Source organism: Pan paniscus, chromosome 15, assembly GCF_029289425.2.
Source record: "Pan paniscus chromosome 15, NHGRI_mPanPan1-v2.0_pri, whole genome shotgun sequence".
In the NCBI taxonomy this organism is placed as follows: domain Eukaryota; kingdom Metazoa; phylum Chordata; class Mammalia; order Primates; family Hominidae; genus Pan; species Pan paniscus.
Genome location: NC_073264.2, coordinates 96371143 through 96397811, shown reverse-complemented (window position 1 = coordinate 96397811; position 26669 = coordinate 96371143). Strand labels below are relative to the sequence as shown.

General features: G+C 48.0%; 1 protein-coding gene across 3 annotated transcripts in view; it reads left to right on the top strand.

The window, feature by feature from the left end:
* Positions 1-26669, top strand: part of CLMN (calmin) — a 141321-nt gene that overhangs the window by 74856 nt on the left and 39796 nt on the right. For all 3 annotated transcript variants that reach the window (XM_034938074.3, XM_055097987.2, XM_063596108.1), the window contains 2 exons: positions 18328-18389; positions 24599-24694. In XM_034938074.3, coding sequence (XP_034793965.1) covers positions 18328-18389; positions 24599-24694 — 158 coding nt within the window. The remainder of the gene's footprint in view (positions 1-18327; positions 18390-24598; positions 24695-26669) is intronic.

Sequence of the window (26669 nt, the reverse complement as noted above, 5' to 3'; positions counted from 1 at the left end):
TCCTGGTCAGGGACGAGGTCAACGGACAGTACTGTGTAATGGTTAGGGATGTGAGCTTTAGGGCCAGGCCTGGGGTTCAAACCTCGCTCTCATTTCTTCGATGGGTAACCTAACGTCTCTGTGCCTTGGTTAGCACAGCTGCAAGATGGGGATCAGAAATATTTGAGTCAAGGTCTCTATGTTGCTGTTTTTAACATTCATTGGTTTATTTAAAATTTCCCAATTCTTCTTGCCCTAATTTTGGCATTTTATATTTTCTTAAGAATTTTAGTTATGTTTTCAAACTTTCAGAATACAATGATTTTTAAAAATATTTTTAAAAATTGTCTGAATCAAAGCCCATACATTGCAACGAGCTGGTGTGTCTCTTAAGCCTCTCTTGACAAGTTTCTTTTCCCCTCTTTCCTCTTTTTTTTTTTCATTTGCAGTTTGCTTATTGAAGAAATTAGTTGAGGTGCTTTTAATTGTAACCAACAGAAACCCATGAGAGCACCATTAAAAAGTTGGATTTACTTTAAGAGTAGCAGAGTTGCATAAACCCAAGGGTTAGGGTGTAGTGGGGCCTCAGGAACTGGCCAGAACAGGTCTCTCTTTTGCATGCTTTCTCTCTCTCTCCTTCTCTCTCTTTTTCTCTCTCTCCTCTTCTCTCATCTCTATGTCTCTCTCTTTCTTCCTTCCTCACTAGTCTTTGCTCTCCAGTCCACGTAGCAGCTAATGGCCTGCACACCATCCCTTTGATTCGAAGGACCAGTCAGTTGGAGTCCAGAATCATAGTCCCATTCTGAATTTCCAAGGAATGGATTCAGGTGCAACCCTGATCCATTGACCACGTTGTTGGCTGCCAGGGTCCCAGTGCCCTTACCACGTGGATCAGTGGTAAGGGAGGAGACATCCTTATACAAAAGTGGGTCTGCAGACCCTTCTGGTGTACACACCATAATGATAGTGCCTGTCTCCTGGGTTGGCTGGGTCAGAGTAAAGGATGAAGTGTGCACAGTGCAGAGCAAAGAGGAAGCCCAAAAGACATGGAGCTGTGCAGCAGAGATCCGACAACCAGCAGCCTCTCGACTCAGGGAGGTTGCTTCATGCCTGATGGCACCATGCGGCACAGCACCTCTTTTCTTCCCAGGGGCCAATCAGATGCAGCACCTTAATTGACTATTTAAATGCCAAGATGGCTGAGCCTTGGCCAAGCATGTGTACATCTGCTGCTCATTATGTAGCCAGGGAAGTTCCCTGGATACCTGAACCTAGGCATAGAAAATGCTGGCCTGGGTGAAATCCCTTCGCAGTGGCTCAGTGCCAGAAAAGCACCATGTAGGGACTTCATTCCAGGTCAGAATTCCACCAATATAGCCATAGTGACCCATCCAATCAGGGATGGATGTTCAGAAGGCCCCTTGGGCTGGCACACTGCAGAGCTGGGTCCCACACTGATTCCTGAGTACCTTCACCCAGGCTGTCATGGTTCTGGCCTGTGAATTCTGTCTGGTGATGTCACTGACATTAACAGCCTGATCAGTACTGTGAACAGCAACTCTGGGAGTCCAGGGGGCAGGTGCAAAGAGGGAGAAGACCTAGATTTTGTTCCTAGAATTGATGAGGTTAGATTCACAGAGTAGCAGTTAAGGTTGCAGCTGGGAAATGAGTGATCTAAGCTCTATAAGAATTTGGGGGCAGGGATATTTTAAAATGTGAGTTTTATTATAATTCAGGTATGGTGAGGCCCACAGATCAGGAGACAACTTCCATTTTAAAAAACAGTTTGTGGCCAGGTGCCGTGGCTCATGCCTGTAGTTCCTGCACTTTGGGTGGCTGAGGCAGGAGGATCACGAGGTCAGGAGATTGAAACCATCCTGGCTAACACAGTGAAACCCCACCTCTACCAAAAATACAAAAAATTAGCTGGCGTGGTGGTGGGCGCCTCTACTCCCAGCTACTCGGGAGACTGAGGCAAGAGAATGGCATGAACCCGGGAGGTGGAGCTTGCAGTGAGCCAAGATGGCGCCACTGCACTCCAGCCTGGGCGACAGAACGAGACTCCATCTCAAAAAAATAGTTTGTTACTCACAGTTCCCAAGAGGAGGGGGGTGCCACACCATGCAGGGCCCCATGGGAAGCCCCACGGCCCATTAAGTGGCAAAAGGAGAGAGAAGAAAGATGGACAAGAACCTTTCTTGTGGTTTTCACAGGAAGGAATGGGAGAGGCAGGTTCAGCAGGTTTAGGATTGGTAGTTTGAGTGATTTCAGCAGGCTCTGAGCATAGGGGCTGTCCCTAGTTTCCTGGCCTGGCCCTGAGGTAATTAGGGCAGGAAACATTGTCTCAAAGTATAATAGCCTGATAGAGGAAGGGAAAAGTGTGGGCTCTGGATTGTTCGGTTTTCATATGAAAAGCATGTTTCTTGTGAGTTGTGTGCTATTGCTAGGAATCAGTCAGCTCTGGGAGCAGCAGCTTCTTTAGTATCAGCAGAGTCCCAGATGTCACAACATCAGAATATGCAAAAAATAAAAAGTCATGATTAATACGAGGGAATATCATAATGGGCATGGTGCGTTTGGAGGCCAAATGCAAAGAGTAGAAAAGGGAGTGGGCTTTCCATCCATCCATCCATCCATCCATCCATTCATCCATGTGTCCATCCATCCATCCATCCATGCATCCATCCATCCAGCAATCCACCCACCCACCCACCTATCCATCCATCCGTCCATCCATCCATCCATCCATCCAATAATCCAACCACCCACCCACCTATCCATTCATTCATTCATCCATCCATCCACCCATCCATTTATCCATCCACCTATCCATCCATCCATCCATCCATCCACCCACCCACCCACCCATCCATCTATCCATCTACCTATCCATTCATCCATCCATCCATCCACCCACTCACCCATCCACCTATCTATTCATCCATCCATCCATCCACCCACCCATCCACCTATCCATTCATTCATCCATCCATCCACCCACCCATCCATTCATCCATCCATCTCTCCATCCACCTATCCATTCATCCATCTACCTATCCATCTACCCATCCATCCACCTATCCATCCATCCATCCATCCATCCATCCATCCATCCATCCATCCGTCCATCCATCACGCATCTGTACTTACACACCAGGCACTGGGAGGGGGCAAGATACAAAGATTTATAAGACATTCTGCCTACTTATGCATTCACTCATTCATGTGTTCACTTGTTCATTATTATACTCTACATTCTTGGACGTAACATTTGAGGTAGCTTACCTGACCCATAAAATAAAATAAAACAAAACAAAACTATATATATATATTATATATATATAAAATATAACCAGTTACAGTTCCTTTTTCACTTTGCCGTCAGGAAATTCATCCTTGAACTTGAAGTCCACCTTTAGCAAATGAGTGAGAATGTGGCCCAAATATTTAGATATTAACCTTCCTTGAACCTAAATTTTCATGAAAAGATTCATTGATTTAGATCCTTTTGTGTGTGTGTGTGTGTGTGTGTGTGTGTGTATACACATATATATGTATATATGCTAAAGGTGGACTTCAAGTTCAAGGATGAATTTCCTGACAGCAAAGTGAAAAAGGAACTGTAGCTGGTTATGAGATTCCTGTTGCCCCAAAGGGGAAATCCTGAGTATTTGCAGCAGCCCCCATTGGAAGGGGATCTGTTAGTGATATGATATGTCCCTTCTTTTAGCGCACTAGTGGCGTAGATGCACGGGATCATCTTCACGTAAAAATTGACCCCTAACAAACCTGTGTCAAAGAACAGTTTTCATAGCATATATAGAGGGAAGAATTATAGTAGTCTTTCAACAAAAGTAACAAAACCTTCCATTGTACTGGATTTTTTAGCAGGCTGAAAAACATTTCTCAAGCCTTCCCTGTCAGAATCATCTGATGTAGAGTGTTTCTGTGCGTTCTTAGTTTTTCTATGCGATGTTAAGTTTTGGAGGAACTAGAAATGTTTGACCAGAGGCACCCACAATCAGGTTTCCAGTATCTCAAAGCTTGTCTTGTGGATAAGGAGAAAACTCAATGGGCACAACTAGGACCAATAATTGGGAGCATGAGGGTGACAGGTTTCAGTTCAGTATCTGAAAATTAGGCTACTAGAGCTGCCCAACTGTGGAACAGGCTACCTGAATAGGTACTGAGCACCTCATCCCGGGAGGCATTCAAGTAGACTCTGGCTGACTGCCTTGATGACAGTGTTGGATGAGAAGCTGTACTAGTCTGTTCTCGCACTACTGTAAAGAAATACCTGAGATTGGGTAATTTATAAAGAAAAGAGGCTTAATTGGCTCATGGTTCTGCAGGCTGTACAGGAAGCATGGCTGGGGAGGCCACAGGAATCTTACAATCATGGTAGAAGGCGAAGGGGAAGCAAGCACCTCTTACATGACTGGTGCAAGAGGAAAAGAGAGAGGGGGAAGGTGCTACACACCTTTAAACAACCAGATCTCGTGAGAACTCTATTGAGAGAACAGCACCAAAGGAATGGTGCTAAACTATTCAAGAGAAATCACCCCCATGGTGCAATCACCTCCCACCAGGCCCCACCTCCAACATTAGGGATCACAATTTGACGTGAGATTTGGGTGGGGACACAAATCCAAACCATATCAGAAGCTGCTTTTACTGAAAGGCCTCTCCAGTCAGAAAACTGGATTGTCGAGTGCTCCAATAAGCAGAATAATTCTGGGTTCTTTGGTGCTAAAAAAAAAAAAAAAAAAAAAAAATTAGAGGAGATTACTCTCCTTGAACAAAATTTGATCTATTGAAAAATTTTACCTTGGATTTTTTTTCACCTATTTCTATTTAAACTTTACCGAAAAAAAAAATCAAGGAATCATTTTTCTTCTCCATGCTCCCCTGGATTCTTCAAACAAAGGAAAAATTTTAGTAGGGGTTAGGTGAGGGAGGAGTGAGTGCTAGGACTAGATTTGAAAAGGTCAGTTGTTGAAGAAGGAAAACAGAGGCAATAATTATTTAGAAGCATGGTTGCCCAAATGTGATTTTCAGTACTGGTTTTGGTGATGGCGGGAGAAAATTCAAGTAGGGCTCCCTGACTTGCAAGTAACAAACACTTCTGCCTTTTCTAGTTCCCACAGACCTACCCCCAACACACACACCTATCACCCCATCAATCCCACCACTGCTCTTTGATTTTCTCATAACAGTAAAGAGAATGCAAACAAATCTTTCCTTCTGAAGCCCAAAACTGGATCTTAAAATCTTAAAAGTTGGGCCATGAGCGGTAAGGACACCAGAAGAATCTAAAATGCCTGCTTAAATCAGGCAGTGGGTCTTATGGAGTCTACAGCAGGGTTTGGCAAAGTAGGCCCACCACTTGATCATACAAAGAAAGTTTTGTTATAACACAGCCATACCCATTTATGCAGTGTTTTGGCAGCTTTCACACCATGATGATGACTTGACTCGATATGACAAAGACCATAGGGCCTTCAAAGTCTGCAACATTTACTATGTGGCCCTTAACAGAAAAAAAATTGCCAACCTCTAGCCCAGGGCAGTGGTTCTCAGCCCTGGCTCAGTGTCAGAATCACCTGGGGTACATTAAAAATAGAGATGCCAGGCTGGGCGTGGTGGCTCATGCCTGTAATCCCAGCACTTTGGGAGGCCAAGGCGGGCGGATCACGAGGTCTGGAGTTCGAGACCATCCTGGCCTATATAGTGAAACCCTGTCTCTACTAAAAATACAAAAAATGAGCCGGACGTGGTGGCATGCGCCTGTAGTCCCAGCTACTTGGGAGGCTGAGGCAGGAGAATCACTTGAACTGCGGAGGTGGATGTTGTTGCAGTGAGCCGAGATCATGTCACTGCACTCCAGCCTGGCGACAGAGCGAGACTCCGTCTCAAAAAAAAAAAAAAGAAAAGAAAAAGAGATGCCAGGCTGGGCATGGTGGCTCATGCCTGTAATCCCAGCACTTTGGGAGGCCAAGGCAGGTGGATCACTTGAGGTCAGGAGCTCGAGACCAGCCTGGCCAACATGGTGAAACCCCATCTCTACTAGAAATACAAAAAATTAGCCAGGCATGGCGGTGCATGCCTGTAATCCCAGATGCTCAGGAGGCTGAGGCAGGAGAATCGCTTGAACCTGGAAGGTGGAGGTTGCAGTGAGCTGAGACTGTGCCACTGCACTCTAGCCTGGGCAACAGAGCCTGACTCCATCTCAAAAAAAAAAAAAAAAAAAGAAAGAAAGAAAAAGAAAAAGAAAAAAGAAAAGAAATGCCTGAGTCCCCACCCCTAGGATTCAAATTCACTTAGTCTAGAATGGGACCCAGGCACCTCAATTTTTTTTTTTCAAGTTTCCCCAGATGACCATCATGTGCACCCAGGACTGAGAATCACAGGTGTAATCCAAGTGGGTTTTTTAAGATTGCAGAACTGGTGTTTGTAATCTACAGGGTTTCTGCCCAGGAACAATGATCCAACTTCGACCTCAATGTCACGGTCTGGTTCTTGAGGTCTGAGCTATTGGGTCTGTGGCATTAGGGAGACCTTGTAATAACAAAAATCCCTTCGGGTACTCTGGTGACCAGACTTCCTTGAAAAGGTTGAAGGTGGTTGACATTACGGCGAGAGAGTGTGTGCGTGTGTGTTACATATACACATGCACACACACAGGCGTGCATGAGTGTATACATTTAGACGGTTTGTATATATAGATAACTTTTGTTTGTTTTCAAATGAATGCATTTCAGAAGGACCAGTTGGTGTCTGCAGCATTGGTATTGTCACATTGTCATAGCTCAGTCTCCTGGCTCCAGCTTACGCAGCCTCTGGTCTCTCTTGTGCTAATTAACACAAAATGTTGGTGACACTTCCAGCTCCAGGAGAACTTGACACCTCTTGCCTTTCTTCATCATAGTTTCCAGTCTTTACCTCTCCTGCTCAGGGTAGAAACTTCAGTTCATGCTGTTGTCACTTTTTGTTGGCAGGTAGAAGTTGCAAATGGGAATTTCTGGGTTTGTTTTGCCCCTTGCATTGAAAGCAAATATTAACCGCCTTGCCTTTCTCTTTGTTTTTCATGTGAATCCAGTTCTGCCTGTCCCAGCTGCTTTCCCCCTGGGGCATGCTCTCCTGGACATAGTAGCTGACTCCTAGCCAGAGTGGCCCACTTGTCCTGGTTTACCTAGGACTTTCCCAGTTTGAGCCCCAAATGTCCCATGCCCCAGGAGCCCCTTCAGTCCCAGGCAAATCCGGACAGTTGGTTACCATAATACTAGATCATCTCCCAGCTGATTGGCCTTTCCATGCACTTAAAAACACGGATGTTTACAGGGTGAGTGTGGGGTTTTATTAAAGACAGATGGGCTTAAAAATGCAAATCAGGGTCATTTGTATGAGGTTGTGTGTTTTTCACTTTTTTTTTTTTAAATAGCTGAACACAAGAGGTCAAGCTAATTCTTCTTGCTAGGCCTGTCAAGCTCTGTTCCTAAGGGACAACACAACAGATCAAGCCTTTCTTTTGCACTTGAGCCAATCCAGGCATGAAACAGATACTTCACAAAGGGCCTTCTCCAAGATGTTTGCTTTGAAGGGGTTCAAGCAGCCCGGCAAGGTGCCACGGAGGGGCTTGGCTCACAGTGACTAGAATAGACTCCTCTCCTGGCTGTACCACCAGCTACTGAGGCCAATCACTTCCCCTCTCTGAGACTCAGTTTCCTCATCTACATAGGAAACATGGCCACTCACCTGTTGAAGTGGTTGGGAGAATTACGAGGCTTTATAAAGGTTGATTTTCTCCCTTCCTTCCTTGCGCTTTGCCTAGTTCTTAGTCAAGGCGGGCTTTAGCCAGGGTGGGCAGCTGCTGTAATTACCACCCCACGTGACTGTGGCTTAACTCAGTGAATATTTATTTCTCACTCAACAGTCCAGCAAGGGTATTCCTCCTTGGATGGCTTTACTGGGTGATCCTTGTCCACGGGGAGACGTGGGACCCCAGACTCCTTTCCTTTTATGGTTCTGTCTCCCCTCCAGGTCCATGGAGTCCTTCCATGCAGTGGTCACGAGGCATGGAGGGTTGTGTGGGATTTTGTTTGGGGCCGTGTCTGGAAGTGGTATACCTGGAACCCACCCATGTTCTACTAGCTGGAACTTGGTCATGCCACACCATTCCCTGCATAGGAGGCTGGGAGATGTAGCACCGCTGTGTGCCAGAAAGGAGAAGGAAGTAGGGTTTGGTAAGCACATGGCTGGCTGTGAGCACCAGTGGGTCATCTTCCCCTGATTTATGAACATTTCTCTGTGCAGTCATACATCGCTTCACAACCGGAATACATCCTGAGAATTGCACTGTTAGGCGATTTTGTTGTACAAACATTGTCGAGTGTGCTTACACAAAACTGGATGGTACAGCCTACTACACACCTCAGATCTATGGTGCAGCCTATTGCTCCTAGACTCCTGTACAGCTTGTTACTGTACTGAATACTGCAGATAATTGTAACACAACAGTGTTTTCACATCTAAACAATATCTAAACATAGAAGAGGCACAGTAAAAAATAGATATGAAAGATAATGAATGGTATACCTGTATAAGACAGCTCCATTATAATCCCATGGGAACACCATTGTGTATGTGGTCCATCGTTGAAATGTCATTATATGGCACATGACTATTTCCAAAGCAGGATTCTCTAAGAACATTGCGATTCATTTTACACAGAAATGGGGTCTGGGTTCAAATGCACTTAGTTTAAACAAAGTTAAACCAATTTCTTTATTGCAGGGCTTATCAGAGCCTCTCATTTACTGATCATAAATGATGCAAGGGGGCAGACTGTGTAATATGTTCCAAACTTAGCAAGCTCTTCCTTTTTGGAGGGGCATTTTAGAACTCATACTCTGTAGAATATGGCTTGGAAAACACTGCTTTAAACGTTGCTCGAGTTTATATTCAGAAACCGGAACACTTTCACAAAAACATTGGGATTAAAAGAAACCGCCAAAATCTGTGGTTCTCAACAGAGAGTTTAGTCCTCCAGGGATCATGGTCAGGGGCCCAGAAGCTGAATCCTTATAGAATGTAAAAAGCGAATACTTTTCTATCTCCATTCCATCTTTCCTTCCTTCCCTCCCTCTCTTCCTTCCTTCTTCATTTTCTTACCCATCTCCTTCCTTCCCTGCGTTCATTCCTTCTTCTCAAACCCGCCAAAGGAAGCCCATGAGGTCTATGTCTTAGTATTTATGCCTGAGTATAGTCATCAATGTCTGCTAACTGGGTGTGTGAGTGATGTGTTCAGTACTATTTCAATCCTTGTCTCAATTTTAGCCGGGAGCTTCAGGGCAGTCTGCCTGGATTGGTCCTGTCACCCTGGCCTGCCCATCTGGGTGAATGTTAAAATCCCTTTCTAAGCTTGTGTTTTTATGGCTGGCTGGCGTCACCTGTCATAAATCAAGGTGGGCTGAGGTTTAGCACTGAGGTTAGACAGAATAACTCACAGCAAAACTAGAGCGGTTTTATTTTTCTATTTTAGTTACAGGCACCAGCCCTATATATATATAGCTTAAACTTAATTTGGTGTGTAATTGGGACTAGCTCTTTGGAGCCCTGGGTTATGTGTTTTGGAGCAGCTGAGAAGCGGGGCATGGTGGGGCAGGACATGGTATGTTAATTGGTGGCCTCTGGGACCTGTGAGAGAATTGGATTTAAGTCCCTAGTTAGAGTGAGCTTGGCAGTTTTATTTGAGTCTCTGCGGGCATGTACTGGGGAGACCACCGGTTTGTGCCGGCTGGAGCAGGTTACTCACTCTGTGCCCTGATGCCTGTCTGTGCCTCCCTGGTCAGCATGGTGGCAGGGGGTGGTGGAGGAGCCCAAGAATTTGGGTGGGGGAGGGCCTCTACAAGACTTGGCCTGCCGCTTACCTGTAGTAGTTGCATGCTGCTTGGCGCATGGTCCCAAAGAGGGTTTTGCATTTTATTACCAAAGTCTTGATAAAAGGGACTTGGGTCAGAGCAAACATGGGGGGAGGAAAAACAAAGGAAATTAAATGCAAAATCACTGCTGGTGAAAAACCACATGGAGGCCTTGACTTTAATACCGCCAGAGCCGATGGGGGAAGTGGCCCCAAGGAGTCGGAACCGAAGGACGTTGGCCTGGTATTCCTGAAGCCTGGCCCCTCTCCTGTTTAAAAAGAAATTGCCATTTAATTTGTTTCTGAGTCTTATTTCTCAAGTGAACCAGCATGAGGCCATGTAATGAGGTTGTGTTTCTGGGAGGTGTTGAAAGATGGGGAAAGGAGCGAAACCACCAAGCGGGGCCGGGCCACGCCAGGAGTGAGGAGTGGCAGTGGGCCATGGGAGTCAGCAGCGCTGGGGCTGGAGGGGCAGGCAGGGGCCGTCTGAGGGCTGGCTCCTCTACACACCGTCAGTGGGGCAGGGCTTGCCATTGTGTGGTCGGAGGGTGGGCCAGTTGGCTGGGCCGCCTCACTTGGCTCAAGAGAGGAAAGATGTTTTTTCATCTGGTTTAAAGATCCACAGGGGCTCGCTCAAGCTGATGGAGTGAGATTGCGTGGCTGATGTGAGCCAAGGACTCTTGCAGTTAGAAAGAATCTGAGCCATGGAGAAAAGGAATCCTTGGGCAAGGAGGAGAAGGGGTTTCCCAGAGAGCAGAGGTCAGCTCAGACCAAGAATGAGCAAGTGCATGTAAAGCATCTCGGGAGGTCACTTATATAAAAGGTTGGGCAAGAGATTTCTAGACCAGGGAGCATCAGAGAAGCCTCCAGAGCCTGCCACCCATGGGGCTGCGGCTGTCCTCTGGTGCTGAGACGGCTGTGAGACGCTGGGCTTCTTGGGAAATGACACCTGGGGCATGGGAGCAGATGGGTGCCAAGGTCTTCTTCCCTCTGCACAAAACTGGAGCAAAGTTGCAAAGTGTGAGGCCTCCTGCCACCCTCCCTCTCCTGGCCTCCCGGACAGTGGATGGGGACCTTTGCTCTCAAATGATCCTCCCAGTGGTAACAGAGAGAACCCAGGGTAGCCAGTCCCTCTCTGCCAGGTGACCATGCTGTCCCAGCGCTTAGTGTGACCCCATGGCACACACACACATAACCCCTGGGGTTCAGGTGGGATCCACCTTCTCTGCTGCCCCAAGCTCTGACTCCGGCTGCCTCCTCCCAGCCTCTGCAGGTGCCGGGTCTACTTGTCTAAAGGCGCTTGGCTTTGTGAGGATTGCGAAAGGCACTCCGCCCATCTGCAGGGCCTCTGTGCATGGCCGTGATGTGCTGTAAATTGGAAGAACAGATTAGTCTGTTTACTACACAACTTTTTTGCACCTGGCGTGCACAGGCTTCATTGTCTCTTCAACAGCCCCAGGAGGGAGTTATTATCTCCATTTTACAGGGTAGTCCAGTAACTTGTCCAAAATGAGCAATCATAGCCACAGCTGCATCTATTAAGCACTTACGATGTGCCAAGGTCTTTGGCCCGTGCCAAGGTGTTTGGATGCTTTATCCCATAGAGGCCTCGTCATAGCTGTCCTTCCTTCTTGCTGTCACCTGCTTGCATGCTCTCCCTGGCTGCCTAGTGCCTGACGAATAACTACAGCAGTCCCTCCCCACACCATTCCCACAACCCCACATGGTATGGCAAGGACAGCGCTAATAAACTTGGTCCTCACAACCTCATGAAGTGGGTACCATGATCCCTGTTGTACAGATAGGCAAACTGAGGCCCCAAGTACAGAGCTGACATTGTCCAAGGTCACTCAGAGGGGCTTGTTGGCAGAGCCCTCTTGTTGCTGAAACTCTTTTCTGTCTTCTGTGGGAGAAAGGTCAAGATAGGATCAGTGTGGGGTAGTCACACAGGCCCCCCAATGGCCTCTGCCCCTGGCAGTGTTGCCACTCTGAGCCGGGTCATTGTGTGATCTGGGGCTGTCCCGTGCATGGCAGGATGTGGAGCAGTACCCCTGGCCTCTGCCCGCTGGGTGCCAGCAGCCCCTCCCCCTCAGTCGTGGCAATCAAAAACATCTCCAGGCATTGCGAGATGTCCCCTGGGAGCCATCACCCCGGGCTGAGAACCACTGGTTGAGAGCCAGGCCTTGAGGGATTCCGAGCTGTGCGAGATGTTCTGGGTGGGGGCATGGGGTGAGGAAAGCTGGGAGGCCAGAGTAGTTCCTGGAGGGGGGTTTGGAGCATTGAGACCCCCCAGCCTGGCTGAAGAGCACATACCCCCAGGACGCTGCAGAACAGTGGGAGGTGCACCGCGCAGCACCTCAGCCATCACGTGTTCAAATCTTGGCGTTTCACTGAGCGGCCATGTTCCTAAGCTCTCTGTGCCTCAGACTCCTTACCTGTAAAATGGGGACCACATGAGCGCAGCTGCGCAGGAATGTTTGAGGCTTACGGAAGAGACAAGTTATTGCATGGGAAGTGGCGGCTGCTGTCAAGCAGCTCCCTTGAGGACCTTCACTGCCCCGGTTGGCAGGGCAGGCTCACCCATTCAAATGTCTCCTTCTCTACAGCAGCTTGGTGGCAGAGGGAAGGTGGGCTTTTTGCCCCCCATGCTGTGCTGCAGCTCACCCATCCTGGTGGCAGGTTCAGGGAGCCTGGTACCCCTCCGCCTCCTGCATGCCCGAACGTCTGGGCGAGCGCGTGTAGAGATGAAGCCACGTCTCACCCCCTTTGTCTCCCTCCCCTCTCCCAAGCAGCGTCTCGGAAGCTGGAAACACTGGCCCCAATGGACCTGTCTGGATGGACGTCAAAGAATACGGCTCCCATGCGGAAACTCTGATCTGCTGTCCACCTAGGCAAAACACCTCTCATGAGAATCAGATTCTGTCCAACTGTATGAATTCAGTGACTAAAGCCATTTGCAGATGGCCATTGTCAGGAAGAGCCCTTTAGACAAAGAAGGACAGAAAATGACCATTTTTTGGCCCAGTGCCCACGAGTCATTCCCTTTGCAATATCTCACTTAATTGTTTCAAGTGACCGTTAAGCCTGGGGTCCGTGGTGGAGCCTGTGTGTCTGGCTCTAGACTGCCTGGTCTTTATCCTATGCCAGGCTGAGGTGCTCATTGTCATTCTCTACCCCACCCAAAGATGACCAAAAAATGATGCTAATCATCTCCTCTGGCTAAGATTTAAGTTTCCGAACTGTGCATCCTCATCAACTGGAGAGCTGGTTAAATGCAGATTCCCAGGCCCCGGCCCCAGTGTGAGGCAGTAGGTCTGGAGTCCAGGAATTGGCATCTTAATTGTCATCCCAGAGGCTCATGACGTTAGTGACCCATGTGGGCCACACGTTGAGAAACTCTGAGCCATTTACTGATCACGTTTAAATTGTATACATGAGTACATGTGCTTGCTCTGTGTGTGTGTGTGTGTGAGAGAGAGAGAAAGAGAGAGAGTTTTCTCTGGGCATAATGAAATGTCAGGCAATTTTAGATATTTTTCTCTATGCTTTTCTGTATTTTAATTTTTTACAATGAGCTTATAATTTTTTATGAGCAGATAAAGCCATCAAGACTTTCTCCTGGGCAACAAAGAGCAGAAATATTATCAATATGTAGAAAGTAGATTTGGGGCAAATGTGGACATAGAGACAAAAAGCCACAACTGTAAATAAACATTTTAACTCCTAATGCGTGCATCCCTTTCTCTGTGACTCTGAACTCCTGAGCCAGCCACGGACAGCCTGGAGAAGAGAGGAATGTCCCACCTCCCATTTTCAAGTGATCTGTTCTTGGCAAAGCAGAGCTAAAGACACACCTAGGAATTTGGGCTGGTGCGGCTGAGCCAGGGCCAGGCCTCCCTCCCTTCTGTCTCGGCCCCTGGAGTCCAGGCCTGGCCAGTTTCTGCTCCTCCACCCGGCGCGGCACTTGGGCATCCTGGCCAGCCAGGCAGAGCCAGGGATGGCGATTTTACAGCACTTTTATGACTCTATTCTTGCCCATTAAACCCACACCGGGCCCCACAAACACTCTGTGAGAAGGCCAGGCCCTTCCAGAGAAATGGTTTCCTACACCTTTACAATGTGATAGGAAAAAAGGGGCCGTTGGATTTATGGAAACTGTATAAAGTTTATGGAGTCTTGGCAGGCCAGAAGTAGCAAGAGTCTGCAGGATGGGGGGTGGGCGTCTCAAAGCGGAGAAGGCCATGAAAGAGCCGCAGACCTTCATGTCGAGACACCAGTCAAAACGCCGGTGACCAGAGCAATGCTGGGGGACCCTGGGGACGGAGGAAACTGGCCTTGCTTGCGGCAGCAGCTGTGGGGGTGCTTTCTGGGCTGATAGCATTTAATCTCCGTAGCATTCCTGTGAGGGAGGCATGGCCAACCTCATTCTGTGGAGGGGAGACCAAGGCAAAGGTGTTTTGAAAATTGCAAGTGTGCCCAAGGTCGCCCAGCCAGTGGTGCGTGGCGCTGAAGTGGATGTTCTGGGGCGGGCTTGAGTTCTCGCAGTCTCTCCTGTGTATTGAGCAATGCGTCCCAGTTTTAGGTCCAGATAACATGGTGTCCACACTCTGCTTCAGTTTGGGACTTGTCTGCTATTTGTGGTTTTCTCAGGGTCCCCTGGGATCCTTCTGTCAGCCCCATCCGCCTCTGTGGGTCAGCTTTGCTGTTGAAGCTGATTTGTGCTCAGGCCAGCCTGCTGGCCTTGGCTAGAGCAGAAGTGAAACCACCCAGAGGGGTTGGCTCTGAATCAGGACAGGGTTAGAACAGAGTCTTTGCCTGTGGCCACCCCCCGCCTTGTTCCAATTCTGCCAGCAGAGCCTCTTAGGGCCCTGCAGGAGTACCTCACGGGGTCTGAAGTCACCTTTTCCAGTTCCTGTCAGCCTTCAGCATTCTAATCCATTTCTCCTTGCATATACACCTTGTGGCAGCCATGTTTTCTCTCTTTTACTTATTTGGCTGTGAATTCTTGGAGTGCAGATTCCATGAATGCTTAATTCTTCATCTCTGGTTTTGCCCAGAGAGCCTATCATAATTTCCAGAATATGGTAATTACTGCATAAATATCTGCTGGGAGGATGAACAGATGATTGGATGGATGGATGGATGGATGGACAGATGGATGAATGGATGGATAAATGGATGGTTGGATAGATGGATGGCTGGATGGATGGATGGGTAGGTGGATGGATGGATGGGTGGATGGATGGATGGATGGATAGATGAGTTATGTGTAGACTGTCAGATACCCACCTCCTCATTTACACCCTTGAGTGTAGTTAAACTAGCAGCCTAACCCAGGTTCTCTGAGGCTTTTGCTAAATGCACTTCTGTTTCAGGGGATATACTTTGCTCTCTCTGAAGCCATATGGAGAAACCAGCCTGAGTGTTTGAATGTGTGTGTAAATACTTTACGGTCCCCATAAACTTGTTTAAAGACAGGTGGGGGTAAAAGCATAAACCGGGACAGCCTTGTGGGAGGGCAATTTGGAAGTAGCTATTAAAATTTTTAATGTGCCTACCACTAAGATCCAGCAGTTCCACTTTTAGTTGTCACGGGTAAGAAATATATTCATATGTTTGTGCACAAAGAACCATGCACCAGGATGCTCATACAATGCTTGTTTCTGCATTGCTCGAAACAGTGAAAAATGGGCAGCAGTCTTGATGTCCGTCCACAGGGGGAACACCCACACTATGGAAAACACTGTAGCCATCAGAGAGAATAAAGTGGATCCATATTGCAAAGTGGAAGGATCTCCGATAGAGCTTGGGACAGACACTCTCTGAGCTTCCGGGAGTCTCCAAGACTCTGCTACTCACTGGTCTCAGCACATGTCTCCTCCCAACCTCATTTCTATTAACTTCTTTTCCTTCTCCCTTCCCTCTCACCCGTGAAACACAGTTTACTGGAATTCGTTCTTTAATTCTTATGCCTATTAGCCAGTGACCCTCCCTTACAGAAAAGGAGGAAACTGAGAGAAAAGCAGTGATCTACTGGTTCTTCAGTTAAAAAATATTGTAAGGCATAATATTGAAACGTGATTTATGGGTGCCACATTCTACCAAATAATGAGGCCAAGAGGAAAAAAGTCCCGTTGTTACAGAAAACCATAGGCTTTGCTCTCCTGCAGGAGATCAATTGGCTCTCATTTTCTTATTGCTAAAGAAATTTGGAATAGTTTTAGGCGTATGTGATATGGTCTTTCAATATGTTGAAATCCAGTAGCTGAGGAGCCGTCTGGCTCAGATATTGAAGGAAGTTTCCTGGAGGCGTGGCAGCTCACAGCCGAGGAGGCTGCAGCCTCAGGCCACCACGCACCCTCACCCAGACACTGGCACTGGGGCCCATCTCAGAAACACCCTCCGGGTGCTCGAGGGCCCAAGACAGCTAAGGCCACAGAACTCAGGAGAGAGCAGAAAAAGCACAGAATGGAGTTCCACCTGGGCTGTTTTATTAACTATTTGCCCCTCTGTTTCTTCATCTGTAAAACAGAAATGATAACCTTACTATTAATTGTGTGACCTTGGACAAGTTACAACATCTCCCTGGGTGCGATTGTCCCATCTGAAGGTCATAATAGCACCTGCCACAGAGGATGGTAGTAAGGATTAAATTAGTTAATCCATGTAAATTACCTAGGTAAGTGCCTGCCACATAGCAAGTGCTTGGTACTTTTTTAAAAAAATCACTGTTATGACTATTGCAGACACCTTTGCCATGATTGGAATAGCTGGAATCCAAACTCAAGCCTTCCATTTCCAGGGTTCTGGCTGGTGTGGGGCTGACAGACCTGGATGGGGATTCCCAGCTCTGCCTCTCTTGAGCTGAGCAAGTCACTGGAACCTCTCTGAGCTGCATTCTGTTCAGCTGTAAAATAATAGTTTGTACTTTGCAAGGGTGTTGTAAGGCAGTGGTCTCCAGCCTTTTTGGCACCAGGGACCAGTTTTGTGGAAGAAAATTTTTCCATGGACAGGGTGCTGAGGGGGATGTTTTCAAGCTCCTATGAGGATTTAATACGGCCGGGCGCGGTGGCTCACGCCTGTGATCACAGTACTTTGGGAGGCTGAGGTGGGCGGATCCCGAGGTCAGGAGATCGAGACCATCCTGGCTAACATGGTGAAACTCTGTCTTTACTAAAAATACAACAAAAATTAGCCAGGCATGGTGGTGTGCGCCTGTAGTCCCAGCTACTCTGGAGGCTGAGGCAGGAGAATGGCATGAACCCGGGAGGCGGAGCTTGTAGTGAGCCGAGATTGCGTCACTACACTCCAGCCTGGGCGACAGAGCTAGACTCCGTCCCCCCCCCAAAAAAAAAAAAAAAAAAAAGAGGATTTAATGCCTCTGCTGATCTGACAGGAGGTGGAGCCCAGGCCGTGATGCTCACTCCCCGCTGCTTACCACCTGCTGTGCAGGCCAGTTCCTAACAGGCGCGGACCAGTACTGGTCCATGGCCTGGGGGTTGGGGACCCCTGTTGTAAGGTTTCAAGATGAATGGAAACAAAGTGTCCGGGACGCAGTGAGTGCTTGGCGGATGGCAGTCGCCCTTGGCAGTGAAAGATCTTTGCTAAGAAGCCTCTTTGGGTAATGCTCTCCCCTGGGAGAAGGGGTCCATTCCTGGTTTATGTCCTTCGGTTCACATTGGCTCAGCAGCAAGCGCCTGCAGAACTCTTTATTCCTGGAGGGTGCAAAGTCTGCCCTGGCTCTAGAAATAATAGCTACAAAGAAAAACCACTGGCAGCCCCTGTGCCAGGGACTGTGTGGAGTTGGCTCTGCAGGAGCCTGGGTATCCTTAGAGCAGCTTGGAGAGTGAGCTCCTCATCCTCCATGTGCAGATCAGACATGCGGGTGGGGCTCTGGCCCGGGCACACAAAGCTGGGAGATGGCAGGGCTCAGAGTCTGATCTTGGGCTGTCCAATCCCTTTCACCACACTGTGGCATATTCCAGAGCCCCTATCCAATTCCTAATTATCGGCTCCACTCCACCCCGACCCTGACTGCCCTCTCCCATCTCCTCATGCCCATCACTGCCACTAGGTGACTATGCAGTCCCATTACAGCCTCTTGTGGGGTTGATCTGTAGTTTTTTCTCCAGTGCTTCTTAGCCTGAACTGTCAGATGTCTAAATGTTTGAATTGGGTTGTAGAGAACATTTTGTTCCATGTGTCTGAATCTGTGGGTTTACATAGATGCTCAGGGGTTGGGCTGGGGAGCATGGGTTCTGGGTGCCAGGTAAGGCGTTGCCAACCCCTTCCAGAAAGGCCTCTGTTCTTACATGGGACACCCTGGGGTTCTGTCTGCCCTCCACCTAGAATCTCCCCTTGGGAAGGGGAAGGTGTGATTTTGCACGTACTTCTTATTCTCCCAGCTGATGGTATGTCTTTGTTTTCAGTTGAGAGGGAAAATGTGCAGAAGAGGACCTTTACACGATGGATAAATCTACATCTAGAAAAGGTAATGGCGCACTTGGGTGTTTGCTAAGTGATAGATTCATCTGTAACTGAATTTACAGTTCCAGAGAGTGGAGGGGGAGCTGGTGACCTGTGCTCTTTCTGTTGTTCATTCATTTAAACATTTATAAGTGCCTCCCCCTGCCGGTTACCAAGCTCAGGGTTGGGAAGAGATGACTGAGACACGGCTCTGCCCTCCTGGGGTCATCATTCTTATCAGGGGAAGGAAAGAGAGGGTCTGTCTTTAAGTAGGAATCTGAGCAGATGGTGGAAGACATTCATTATTGAACACACCAACACCTGAAACTCAGGTGGCTTTGGGCCTGAAACTCAGGTGCGCATCTTGATTGCCAGACCCGCGATCTGTGAAGAGCCAAGAGCCATTTGTAGGTATTGGGCAAAGCTAGATTTCCTTCTAAAGTCACATAATGTTGCTATTTAATAATAATAATAGTAATAATATTATTACCTGCCCCTTCACTCTGCATCAGGCATCCTGCATAGTGCCACACACACATGCCATGTCTCCTGTCGTCCTCACGACGACTTGAATTACCCCCTCCTATCAGAAGGAGGAAACAGAGGCACGGAGACATAATGTGGCTTTCCTGAACTTTCCATGGCTTCTCCTCTGTATTCAACTTAGTGGCCCTTCTATTCCTGTTTCTTTCTTTTCTTGCATTCTTTGGCCCAGCTGTTTTGAGTTGCATTTTGTTTGCAAGCATCTCATGCACACACCATAAAACAAAAGCAGCTGAATCAGCTCCCCACTTGAAAGAGACTAAAGGAAGAGCCACAGAGGAGAGGCAGTGATGGGAAGGGATGAACAGCTCTGGGTGAGAAGGGGGATGGGAGGAGGCAGAAATCTCAGCCCTCCTGGTGCATGAGGTTGGATGGACCTCAAGACTGTGGGCCTGGGGCTGGGAGAGGAGAGATTATTTTTCTCTTTTTTAGAAAGTTGATTTTTTATCTACTCACTTCACCTCTTTCTCCTTAAGCACCACTATCTGGTTCTCCATCTATATCCAGCAAGTAGTCTCAATTCTGTTTGAAGCTAGTAGCACCCCACTTTCATGTTTGTAGGTAATCTTCTCTCTTCTCCTCTTAAAAGGTTCAAGAGAGGCCGGGCACAGTGGCTTATGCCTGTAACCCCAGTGCTTTGGGAGGCTGAGGCAGGTAGATCACTTGAGGTCAGGAGTTTGAGACCAGCCTGGCCAGCATGGTGAAACCTTGTCTCTACTAAAAATACAAAAATTAGCTGGGCGTGGTGGCTCATGCCCGTAGTCCCAGCTACTGGGGAGGCTGAGACTGGAGAATCGCTTGAACCCAGGAGGTGGAGTTTGCAGTGAGCTGAGATCGCACCACTGCACTCCAGCCTGGGCGGCAGAGCGAGACCCTGTCTCAAAAAACAAAACAAAAGGTTCAAGAGTAACTATTGACTGCCTTTATGGTTAACACAAAAGAAAGGTTCTTAGAAGAAATCACTGAAATGATTAGAAAGCAGAGAAAATAAATGTGGCTTTTAGGAAGTGGAGCTCTTGACCGCAATTCTAATTCACATAGTTTATCTTTAGGTCTAGGATATTGCCCGAGCAGGCATTCGGCCACCCACACCTCCACTCCTGACGTGTAGAACATGTGACGCAGTGCCACCACTTCACCCAGGAGCATCCTGAACTCCACGGGTGAAAGATTGTATCGCAGATGAAGCTTATAAATCATCAACCAGTTGTTTTGATTATTGGCACATTTTCGGCAATGCTCCTAAAGTGAAGTGTTATTTTGGGGAAAAAAGCAAAAGGAAAACTTGTCCCCAAACCTGAGATCACTGAACTCTTAAATTAATGCCTGATGTGTGTCAGGGTAGCTGGAAATTCCTGCTGGGGGACACACTAGGGCCATGGAGTATTTCTTTCTTTTTTAAAAAATTAAATAAATACAGAAAAGTACAGAGGGTCACGTGGTGAATATACCCGCACCCACTCACCACCCCAAATGAACCTCTGTTCGCATTTATCATATCAAGGATTTTCTCCCTGGCCAAATTCCTGCCCCTTTCTCAGGGCAGGTGGGTAGCGCCCACTCTGAAAATAAATCAGATAGCACCTGAAACTGATGTCTAATAAACAGGGCAAAATTAACAGCCATGTTTCCAACCTTGAGACTTTCAAGAACAACCTTGCATGTAAAGGAAACCCAGGAACTCCTTGGTGAATTGGGCTTAACTGCAATTTGAAGGCTGTCAGAAATATTTACTGAGTCTCTGGCTTCTGGAAAAATTCCTTAATTTACCGAAGGAGTTAGATCATGAAGAAAGCCCTGGGGGTGCTGTTTATTCGGCCATACCAATCTCATGAAGCCCACGGAGCGTTTGGGGCCCAAGGAGTGTTTTCCCTGGCGCAGGTTCAATTTCTCCCCCTGCCATCTCGCAGGATGGACTCCGGCCAAGGCCCCGGCCAAGGCCCTGTTTGCTGCTGCTGCTGAGGCTCTTATAGGAACTGTCAATGGAAATTATTCTTCAGGTTTAACTCAGAAGTAAGGCTTGGCCACAGCCGGGGCTGGTAACTGGAAATTGTGTTAGTCCATTTATCAGTGGGTATTCTGTTCGGGTCTCGCGTTTTCTGCCTCACATTAACAGGAATAACATTTCCGTAAGAGCCTCAGTAACCTGATCCCGTCATGCTCAGGGTGGAATGTGCCCAAGGAGCTGCGGCAGTTTGCAAAGAAAATAATTTGCCTTTTGGTTCAAAGTCGCTGTTGCCCTTGAAGCGAAGCCCTTTTCTGTGCACCTGCGGGTGGAATTGCCCTGTATTTTGACTAACTGGGGGTAAAGGGACTCGTATAAAGGGTAAGGAAATGCCACCTTCCTCCATAAAAAATGAAACACAGGCCCTCCACGGCTGCCACGGGAAGGAGGCTTTCCCACAGGGAAAGGGTGGCTGGGCCACAGTTCCACTGTTTCCTGCCCCTGGGTCTCTGGCTGGTTATGGCTGCCACCCTCCCGTTGGCCTCAGGAGCTCCATGCCCCATTAATCCTGTCTCCCATGTGAATGCCCAGCCTTCCCCTGTACCCAGGAGCAGAGACTTCACCCAGACCAGCTGCTCTAACCTTGCCAAAGCCCCCAGTACAAAAAGGTAAACAGGAAATTCATGCCGGGGTGGAAGCTTATTAAGAATCGGGTTTCAGCCGGTCATGGTGGCTCATGCCTGTAATCCCAGCCCTTTGGGAGGCCAAGGCAGGAGGATATCGCATGAGCCCAGGAATTTGAGACCAGCCTGGGCAACACAGAGAGACTCCATCTCTACAAAAAGTTTAAAAAATTAACCAGACGTGATGGCACGTGCCTGTAGTTCCAACTATTTAAGAGGCTGGGATGGGAGGATCACTCGAGCTCAGGGTTTGAGACTGCAGTGAACCGTGGTCATGCCACTGCACTCCAGCCTGGGCCACAGAGCAAGAGCTCATCTCAAAAAAAAAAGAAGAAGAAGAAAAATGCAAGTTTCTGGACCCTGCTCCCAGAGATTCTGTTGCGATTAAAAGGAGTTATTATCAAGCTTGTTTAGACAGTAGAAACCTTTCTTCAAGCAAAGCATTACCTAGAACCGTAAATGTAGTCATCCCTCCTTCTCTGTGGGTTCCACATCTGTGGCTTCAACCAACAGCAGATAAAAAATATTCAGAAAAAAAAACTGCATCTGTACTAAACAAGTACAGAGTTGCTTCTTGTCATTACTCCCTGAACGATAGAGTATAACAACGATTTACTTTGCATTTACACTGAATTAGGTATTATAAGTAATCTAGAGGTGATTTTAAGTATATGGGAGGATGTGCATAGATTATATACAAATACTGTGCCATTATATATCAGGGACTTGAGCATCTGCAGATGTTGGTACCTGAGGGAAGTCCTGGAACCGATCCCATATAAATACTGAGGGGTGACTGTACAGGCCAGTAAGAGCTGAGCCTCTCTGATTAAAGCGGGTGCAGTGGGATCAGCTGCCTCCACCATCCCCCTCTCCCCTATAGGGTGTCCTAAAGCTGCTCTGCTGAAGCCTAAGGTTCCGGGGAACAGAGTTTGCAAATCCTCACACCGGAGCATCTAACCCACAAGTTCCAGCCAGTTCTTCAGACTCCCGGCCACGTCCAGCCAAGCTCCTAGCAGATACCGTGTGGAACCAAACAGTGTCAGTTCACTTGGACAGCAGACCCCTCCCAGGTCTAGGCCCAGAGAGGGAAGCCCAGGGGACTTCTGGCTCTTTTCCTTCCCAGGCCCCACTCCACATTCCAGATCCTATTTAGGGAATTGCATTTCCCCTCAGGGAGAAGGAAGTAGTCTATGGGAACTGAGGCTGAGGCTTCTGTTACTGACCCAGGGAACCCAGAAAGCGAGTGAGTGGGGCAGAGAGAAGGTGTTTCAAGAGCCGTTCACTACAAAGGGGCCGCCAGCTGAGGACATCTCCCTTCCACTGATGGCCACAAGGCATACACCCTCTGAATGAAATGTCTTCCTGAGGAGGGCATCCCAAGGCTCTGCAGGCAGGATGCCACTTAGCAGTCAGCAGGTGGGAATGGGCCGGGCAGGTGGGGGCTGTGCCAGGCTCCCTACCTGCATGATCTCATTGCGTTCCAGCCCAGTCCTCTGACCAGGGTCAGATTCCTCACCTGACATTGCAGACAAGTACACTATCTTTGTGCAAGTGTGCAAGGTCAGGTTAGGCCCAGGGAGGTTAAAGAACATTCCCAAGGCCAAGTTGCTATCAAGGTAGAGCCTGGCTTTGAACTCAGGTGTGTCTAACGGCCTTGCTTCTCATTGGCTCATGTGAGAGGTGCGATGTTGATTTATCTCAGGAAGCTGGATTTTGTGGAGGAATAGAGGAGTAGCATGCAGCTTTTTTTTTTTTTTTTTTGGTACAACTTTAATGAGTTAGATTTGTAATAATGAGCTTGTATTGCTTTTGTACCTAAACATATGAATACACATACACATATACATGGACATGTAAATCGACCTCTGAACCTTTGAGTTCCTAGTAAGCCTACACATGTGGGTTGAGGAAAGCCTTCTTCCCTTCACCCAACCATTGAGCCATTCAGCAGGCCAGCTGTGTCCTGCCAGCCACCTGCTCTCCTAGCCAAGTCTCACACACCAGCCCCCTCTCCTGGCTTCCTCTGCTAAGGGTCCCACCACCTCCAGACTTGGTCTAAATATTGGTGAAGCAATGACGGGCACCTCAGGAGGGCACACTTGAAGACTAAAGCAGTCTTGGAGATGGGGGAGCCCTACTGACGCCGTATTGAATCCTGGAGAGTAACTGGCCCAGGGTCTTGTCATTGCTGTGTGGATCTAGGGTGCACTTGCGTTCAGCCCTTGTGGCCGGATACAGGAAACAGGACAATACCGAACAGCTAGCTTGACCAAATGCTGCGACTATCACTCATCCTCTTTGAGCCTCAGTTTCCCCAATCTAAAGTGAAGGGTGGCCGGGCGCAGTGGCTCATGCCTGTAATCCCAGCACTTTGGGAGGCCGAGGCGGGCGGATCACCTGAGGTCAGGAGTTCAAGACCAGCCTGGCCAACATGGTGAAACCCCATCTCTACTAAAACCACAAAAATTAGCCGGTCATGCTGGCAGGTGCCTGTAATCCCAGCTCCTCGGGAGGCAGAGGCAGGAGAATCACTTGAACCCGGGAGGTGGAGGTTGCAGTGAGCCAAAATTGTGCCACTGCACTCCTAAGCCTGGGCGACAGAGCGTGACTCTTGTCTCAAAATAAATAAATAAATAAATGAATAAATAAAATGAAGGGCTTGCACTAGGTAATTTCACATTAAGCCCTGATAGAATTGTTTTATTCTACAGAAGGATGTAGTCAAGATATGCCATTTCTTTCTGCCCTTAAGCATGTGGATGTGATCTAAACGTGGGGTCTGAGATCTTCGGTTTGAAGGGCCCCCAAGGGCCACTTGTCAATCAGCCCCCTGTTGGTGAATCTTCTCTGCAGCCTTCCTGCCAAGTTGTGGCTCTGCACCGCTGCCTGGGTATCACCTCCAGGGGGATGGGCCTGCTACCTCCTTGGATGGGCTTTTCTACCTGTAAACAGAGCTCGATGTTTGGAAGATTTCTCTTGAGCAGAAAGCTGCATCTCTGACATAGCTTTGTGGATCACACAGGTTGCTAATTGGCTACTTTCTTCCCTTCTCTTTCAAAGTGCAACCCACCTCTAGAAGTTAAAGATTTATTCGTCGATATACAAGATGGAAAAATCCTAATGGCTTTGTTAGAAGTCCTGTCTGGGCGGAATCTGGTACGTATGTTACAGAAGGGTCAGAAAGAAAGAAAATGCAAAGGAAAACGCTGCTGAGGTTTTCTTTTCAACACAAATACCTGGACATATCCTATAATAAGAAACTCTGAAGCGGTGACTTTTTTTATTAGTGCCTACAAGCCATATAGTCATGTGGAATGAACTAGTACTTTTTTTTTTAAGCCAATGTATTTTAGAAAATAAATGAATAAATGCCCAGTGTTTTCTTTGAGTCTGTTAAGGCTTAAGATTAGAACTAAACAGTTAAAATTTAGCCAGCCAGCCATTATATAAACTAGAATCATCGCTGAGAATTGGAAAAATTGGAAGAGAAAGGCCTTTTATCAACCACCCTAAGGCTAAACACCCTAGAACTGCTGGCTTCTAGAACATTCTTTTAAGTATGACTGAAGTTGAGCCAGCTGGTCTTGACGTTCGTTCCACTTTGGACATTAGCCAGACTTCTCCGTGTTGCATCCCTCTGCTGTGTGCAGATTGGCCCTTGTTCTCTTCACAGACAGCAGAGTTTCTCAGCCTTGGCACTGTTGACATTTGGGTCACATAGTTTCTTGCTATGGGAAGATGTCCTGTGCATTGCAGGACATTTAGTATCTAACTGCTAAACAACAGTATCACCTCCAGGTGTGACAGCTAACAATCTCCCAGACATGATGAAATGTTCCATGAGGGGGCAAACTGATCCAGCCCAGAATGGTAGAAGTGTCAAGATTGAGAAAGCCTGTTCCAGAGTCCACTGTTTGATTTGGCCTTGGCAACCCATTGTGCCTAACTAACACAGAGGTGCAGCAATGGGGTCATGACTCTACCAAACCATAGCTCAGCCAGCACAGAGCGTCCTGGGTCTGTCCTTAACTGTAGGTCTAAAGTCAAGAGTCCCTGCTTCTCTTCTCAGATATAATGTAGCTGGTATCTTATCAGACCTCTTAATCCTCCCACCTTTGCTTTCCCAATGGCAAAACACAAGACACCTATTAGCGGCACCCGCAGAGGGCTACGCAGTATTCAGTGATGAACTCTCAACAGTATTTGATTTCTTAGAGGCCTCGCCATGAGCACGGTCCCCAAAAGACTTCCTGAAAACGTACCTTCTAGTCCCTTGTTTATGCTCCCAGCACACAGGCTCCCCACTTTATTGCCAGAGCCCTGGTCACCAGCTGCTGTGTCCTTGGTGGGCCTCCACGGGGAGTCTTTGATTCTGGAGCCCAGCCAAGAACAGGCCTCCACTTCCCCATGAGCGTGGCCTGGCACTTCACACCTGGTGGAGCTGACCCACTGGTTTGCCTTGTAATGCCATCTTCCCCCAACCTGGAGGAGCGTCAGTGCGCTTCAGTTCAGGGTAAGCTGGCTGTGATGGTATTCCTGGTATGTAGAGCTAACCTTGTCAGAGTTTTAGCTTCTGCAGACGTCTCTTTCTTCTCTCTCTTTCTCTCTCTTTCTCTCTTTCGACCTGGGATAACTGTCCACAAAACTCTTGGCTAGAAAACAGAAACATCTGCCGCCACTGGGGAGGACCTCGGCTGGATGATTTAGCAGCTGAGCCGTGATGCTGACAGCTAGTGCTCCCTGTCCTAACAAAAGCAGCTGCTTAGCGAAGGGAACACGTAACGGAGGGTCTCAGGAGAAGGGAGGAATCTAACAAGCCAGGAGCTGGGTCCCAGAGAAAAAAATGGACAAATTTGTCCCTTGCTGACCCACTTCAGTTCCCCCCAACTCACCAACTTCAGCGAGTTAAATCCCAAGTACTGTAAATAAGGCCGACCTTTGAGAGCCCTCTGATGTCACATTTGTATGTCCTGAGAGGCACCTGTGTGGGTTTGGATGCATTCCAGGTGGGTTTTAGCTGTGAGCCCCTAACTTTTTCTTGAAATTCATGTGAAAAAAGTAAAGCACACCCAGCAGCACCGCTGGGTGTTGTGAAGTGCCTGCGTGGGTTTAATGTGCTTGTTTTGTTCTG